At 39.6% G+C, this 6036-nt stretch overlaps 1 protein-coding gene across 3 annotated transcripts in view; it reads right to left on the bottom strand.

Annotated features, from left to right (window-relative positions):
- Positions 1–752: 752 nt before the first annotated feature.
- Positions 753–6036, bottom strand: part of UBA6 (ubiquitin like modifier activating enzyme 6) — a 36051-nt gene continuing 30767 nt past the window's right edge. For all 3 annotated transcript variants that reach the window (XM_026084395.1, XM_026084396.1, XM_026084397.1), the window contains 4 exons: positions 4767–4894; positions 3825–3912; positions 3383–3477; positions 753–1038 (listed from right to left, as the gene is read on the bottom strand). In XM_026084395.1, the coding sequence (XP_025940180.1) occupies positions 852–1038; positions 3383–3477; positions 3825–3912; positions 4767–4894 (498 nt within the window). In that variant the 3' untranslated portion in view covers positions 753–851. The remainder of the gene's footprint in view (positions 1039–3382; positions 3478–3824; positions 3913–4766; positions 4895–6036) is intronic.

Genomic DNA, 6036 nt, shown 5'->3' with positions numbered 1-6036 from the left:
TTGCTGTGACGAACCTTCACGGCCATTTGCCCTTCCTCCTTTCAAAGTCATCACTTCCTACAGTGCTTTTCATTGGGTGAGGGCAGAAAGGCTCGACCACGCCAAACATTTTCTTGTTCTTGGAGACAAAAGTTTTATTGTGAAAGTGTTGGCTCAGCTCTCCGCTAGAGTTCCACTTTCCCCTATTGCAGTATTCCCCAAAGAACAGTCTTAGTGTCAGTAACGAACAACTCCAGCTCTCTTGGCTTCAGGGGAGCTATGCCAATTTACACCTGTTGGAGACTTGCCCCTTATGTTGCCATGTTAAGACTGACATGAGATAGCTGCTCTAAGATACAGCGTTACTAAGAGGGCAGAAGAAAGCGCCAACATAATGAAGCAGTTCATCTGCTTCCATGTGGGATTTTAGACATTTGGATAGATTATTCCTCATGTGTAGATGGAAAGGCTGAAATTCTAGTTTTAGAAGGAAGTTACATAGGAAATGGATTTGAGATGTTCTCAGAACACCAGGAATATCATAAAACAGCAGTTTCCCCAATTTTTGCACTCTTCTCTAAGCAACACTTAATTTGCACATGGGGATAATTTGTTAGGTTCACTGTTCTTCTTACTTTCTTCAGCTCCCCATAAATTAATACAAATCTTGTCTTTATCATAAGGACCGTAACTGGACATTCCATTTCATGGAGTGACCAAGCCTCCTTTTGAGAAAACAGGTATGAAGAAAACAGGAGCAGATGAAACATAAATCCAGTTTGTCTTCAGTGCAAGCCACTGACTTTCATGGTTTGTTTTAATTAAGGCTTCACCAAAAAGAAATATATAGTACCATCTTTAATAGCTGAAAATTAGCACACTCCCTTCAAAACAAATGGTCCTGGAGTGACTTTTGCACCTCTACCATCGTCTTCCTGAACAAAGTAGTATCTCACTGGCGGCCCTGGCAAGTCTTCATCTCCATCAGTCTCTGGAGCAAATGATACTGTCAAATCCACATACTTTTTATCAGCAGATGGTTTCACAAGCTTTTGCATCCTATAAGGAAACGAAGAACAGTTTGTTAAGATACCAGAAGGAGTGATAGTGGGAAATCTGTGCCAGACTAAGATGAATTTCATTCCTAGCAATGAAGTCCAACATTCTAGAAACCAGATAAAAAGAGGAGAATGAACCTATAATAGTTAATATAAACACACAAGTTGTTATCATACCTGAGGTACAACAAGTGGACTTCTACTTTTCTTGCCAGACTTCTCAGCCTGTTACTGAGCTATTACATTGCTGACTAACAAGTGCTCAATACAAAAGAGAAGATAAAATGTCCGCGTTAGGATGGGATTCCTCAAATGCATTATTTTTCTTTGGTTTCCTAATAAGGAGCAAAGCAAAATCAGCTTCTGCCGCAGGATTTTGGTCAGCAGGTATGACCAAATTCCCAGTCTACCAACAACGGCTGTTTTTTAATACCTCTTCTCCAGAGTATGATTAGGAAGATCCACTCCAGTGCAGACATTAGATATGAAGTTCTCATGGAGAGTAATTCTGCTGAAGTTAAGACTTTCCATATCCTTGAATTTTGACAGTGAACAGCAGTGAGGTGGGGGGGGAAAACAGCCAAGATCTGGGACTTGTTCCTTGGTGACCACAACATGAGCTTAAACAAGGTAAAGCGTCATGTGTTAGTGCTGCTTCCCCCCTTCCCTCTCTGCTGTCTCTTTATTGTAGCATAAGCCTCAAAAGCTACAGCTATTGCTTTGAGGTTGCACAATAAAATACTGTAGTGGAAGGCCAATCCACATCACTTTCATTATAGCTTTGGATGTCTCAGAACTATTTCCCTGCTAATTTGATCTTGCAGTACCATTTCACGAGGCTAGTTCAAATGCTAGGATGTTTTGGGAACACAGTCATTCAATTCTAAACCTCAGAAGACATCTTAGAGAAGGATCGCCCTTCTAGGCATGCCTTGGTGCCCAGGACAAAAAGCTGCTTTCCCAGAAGTAACTTGCTCCCTTGCAAACACAAAGCGTTGTCCTCTTCTCAGAACAGCTACTGAGGAAGTAGCTCATCCATTTGCATGAGGAAGCCCTGACTTACAGAACATGGCAGAAAACTATGTATCTAAAACTTGCTCTTAAGAGTCTGCTACGAGTCAATCCTGTAATTCTGAAAGGAAGACAGAGTCCTGCAACACTTCTTGTCATACTACAGCAAGAGTAAAGATTTTAAACACTTTAATAAAAATAAATAAATAAAAACCCACACCACACAAGCAAGACTGGTTTCAGTACTACCTGTAACAGAACCCCCAAGTTGCTGCAGCTACATACAAAGCTTGTTGTGAACTAAGTCTCAGGATAACAGAAAATCCTGATAGTTACAAGAAGGCAGCTTCACACCATGCCTTCAACCTTATTACAGACAGCACTCACTCAAAATCATTTATACAGCTGTCCTTGACATCCCTTAGCTGAGGTAGGCTATAAATTTACATCTTAGCATTACTATCAAGCACTCTATAGGAAGCACCAACTTAAAGGCTCTTCTCCCAACAAAGCAGCTTGCCCATAAGGCATACTACTTTCCCTGATACTATCCACCAGCAGACTTTTGAAACAGGCTTCACCTGGGGACTGAGCAATGCTCTAGCAAAGACTCCCTGTGAGCAATGACCAACATACACTTCACAGAAGCTGTTACGAACAGAATTTGAGCTAAAGAAGTTCAATCACCATATAAGGAAAACTAAAACCAGGTCAGATGCGGCTGTTTATTTGCAAAGGCCTACCAATTAGAAAACACCCCCCTGCCCTCTCACCCTACCAACCCTGCAGTTTGTTATACCCTGATTTCCTGTCAGTGAGCAGTACTGAAAAGCCTTGCAGGCTTCTTCATTTCTGCAAGGGCTCAAGTGAGCTAAAATCTCAAGGAATTACTATGTACTGGACAGACCACTGCAAATCTCAGTCTACAATCAGATACATTAATTCATTCCTGAGTAAGCGTTCTCATGCTTTCACAGTTAAGCCGCTAAATACTACCATTGGTTCTAGGTCTGTCTCAAAAAATTTCAAGCAGACTTCTGCTTGAACCAGGGGGCAAAACAASTCATATTCTTTCCCCAAAGCTTTCTGCCAAACTTCTCCGAGTTTCTCATGCTGGCATTCATCATTTTGCAAGTCTTCTGTCCTCACCACAAGACTTAATTCACTTTTTAAGAAGAAATTATTTTTTTATTCCCCTCTCCCACTTTCTTTTAAAAATAGAAACCACTTTGGGAGAAAACGGTGCTATCAGACTCATAGATTCATGATAGAGCCAGTCAACATAACTCGAAGGTGCAGTCACATCCCTGGATCCACTTTTCAGTTATACTTACGTCAGCTTTAATCTTTTAATGTGACCTGGCATCACAGGAACATACAGCATTTTGACTCCCTGTACAACCATAGTTGGTTCAATTCCATATTTCTCCTGGAATTCACGAATTAAAACTTATTAAAACAGTATGCCATGTGCACAAGCCAGCAGATCCAACTAGCACTCATACTACAGCTAGCTGCTCAAAAAGCACAGAATYCCAACCAGAAAATATGCTAATGCATGGAAGATGACAGTCTATTAAGATACATTTAAATAAATGGAATTACCAAAGAATTTCAAAATAGGCTTGGACATATTTACTGAGAGAATTATGCTACCATTCATATTAATTCTTTCTAGAATTATTCTGGTTTCAACAATAACTTTACAAAGGCCTAAACAAAAAAATCTTTCCCTTCACTTATTGTATTAAACCAGTACAATAGATGATATCTTACTCTGACAGCATTTATGAAGTCCAAGAGAGTAAAATCCTCTTTCCCATAAATCGTCCACCTGTCCCAGATTGTAAATGATATCCCATTTCTGTTTTAAAAAGAGAAAGATTGTTTGTTACTCTACAGAGTGAACTCAGGCATTTCCTTTAAACATATATTGAAGAATTGCTGTCTCTTCTGGTGACTTGCTGTTTTACCTCAGCAAAAAATCTCTTCCCTCTCTGCTGCCATTTCTCCTGCCCTTTGATCTGGCTATGCATAAAACACTTGAAGTTAAAACTCTCAGTAAACACGACATCAACTGGGAGCGAACTCACTGAGCTTTCAGACCTACTGAAAAATAGGCTTTACATTGAGCAAGATAAAGAAGTGTGTTCAGTCTGAGCATACAGGACGTTTATTAATAACAGTGTTGCGTGTCTACCTTGCCTAGATTTTTAGAGCCTAGTAACAAATAGCTTCCACTGAAAACAAAACCAAACCCTTAAAACCACCAGTTTTAAAATTAGGACAGAAGAATGTATGTATGTGCTGCATTTTCCAAACAGGAAGTTCTTGAGCTATGCAGTGCAGGACAACCTTGCTAGTACTCAGAATATCAGTTACAGCTTTAGTAGTATATAGCAAATGGATAATCGAGTTTGATAGTAAGCATTAAGTGATTCATGATCTTGCAGGTTAAAAAACAAACAAACAACCCCCCCCACACACACACCCAAAACTTGAATATCTACATATCTGTAATGTTTAATTGCAACATGACCATGAACTTGTGGTTGCATCGTATTTCTTCTGTATCAGTAAATGAGGCCTAAATATGATTATCTGAAAGTCTTAATACGATTATCTGGATTTAATACTATACAAATCTTGCACTTGATATAATGTCACACTAAGGGTCAAACAGCGGGTTTCTAGAATACCACCAACTGTCCTTCCTACCTTATTTCAGTTCTTCTTACTTCAGCAGTTTCTGTGAAGACTATTATTGGAATGGCTAAGTTCAGAAAACAGTTCTTGTATGCATCAGCCGCATAGCCACCCACAACTTTGATGAGTTCCAGTGCAACCTGCAATAAACACAAATCAGATGCTTCCATGAGACCAAACACGTGACCTAAAACCTGTGTTATCAATACCTCTAATTTAATTAAGAAGCCAGACAACTGCAGAATAAGATGTACATGAGATTGGCCTTCGTCCAGTCAGAGTAAGTCATGTCCACAGATGCTACCCAAATATGCTACAGAAACCAATAATGTTACTGCAAATCAAAATATTTCAATGTGCAAGAATGTTTCTAATGGAGGACTCTTCCAAATTCTTTCATCAGTGACAAATTCAAGATACCTCCACAAAGTATGCAGTTCCATTAAGGTATATGGATATGAACCACTGCAGAGTAGATCCTTTCCAAACTTGACACTGGCACTCATGAAAATTAATACGAATTGCAGAAAACAAACCAAAATGCCAATCTCCAACTCCTCTTTCTGGTCGGTGAGTCAGGAATAAAAGTACTGTGGGTTTACCACAGCTAGAACCAATAACAACCCTTCGAACAGGTATATGATGAAAAAAATTTTTTTTTGAAGTTTTAGTTTTCATATGGCATGACAACTACTCCTATCACTGAGATACCTCTCACCTACTACTGAGTCTTTGGGGGAAAAAAAAACCTTCCTGGCAAACACTACTACATGAATTAAAACTGTAAGACACAAGGGTATTTCAGATTGTCAAGTTCCACACATATATAATGCATATCTTCATGTTCGCCCCTTAACTGGTAAGGTATGTGCTGCCTTACACGAAGGGTGCATATATTTTTAAGTAGCAGAACAAAGAACAGTTCCAAGTCTTATGATACTGCTTTAATGTGGTTCTGCTATACTCATAATTCCAGGCTGCTCTCTCATCTTGCAAAGATGGAAACTGGTAGGAAGCATATGCAACACCCGCTAGCGAATAGCTAAGACTGATTAAATACAGCTCTTTTGCCTGTATTACCAAATGAAAGTCTGGGCACAGAATGAGCATAATAAAAATGCAGCTCCTTTTTTCAGGGAGAGCCCTACTCTCCCCTGTTAAAATTCAGAAGTCTTCCTAGATCAACACAAGATGCCCAGTTTGCAATTCCACTGACCAGAAAGAATTTCCCCGTTGTTCCCTGGCTAAAATTGAAAAGCCTCTTCAGAGGAGAAACAGTTGC

Source organism: Apteryx rowi, unplaced genomic scaffold, assembly GCF_003343035.1.
Source record: "Apteryx rowi isolate R43461 unplaced genomic scaffold, aptRow1 scaffold_639, whole genome shotgun sequence".
NCBI lineage: Eukaryota > Metazoa > Chordata > Aves > Apterygiformes > Apterygidae > Apteryx > Apteryx rowi.
This window is presented reverse-complemented; position numbering and strand designations above follow the sequence as displayed.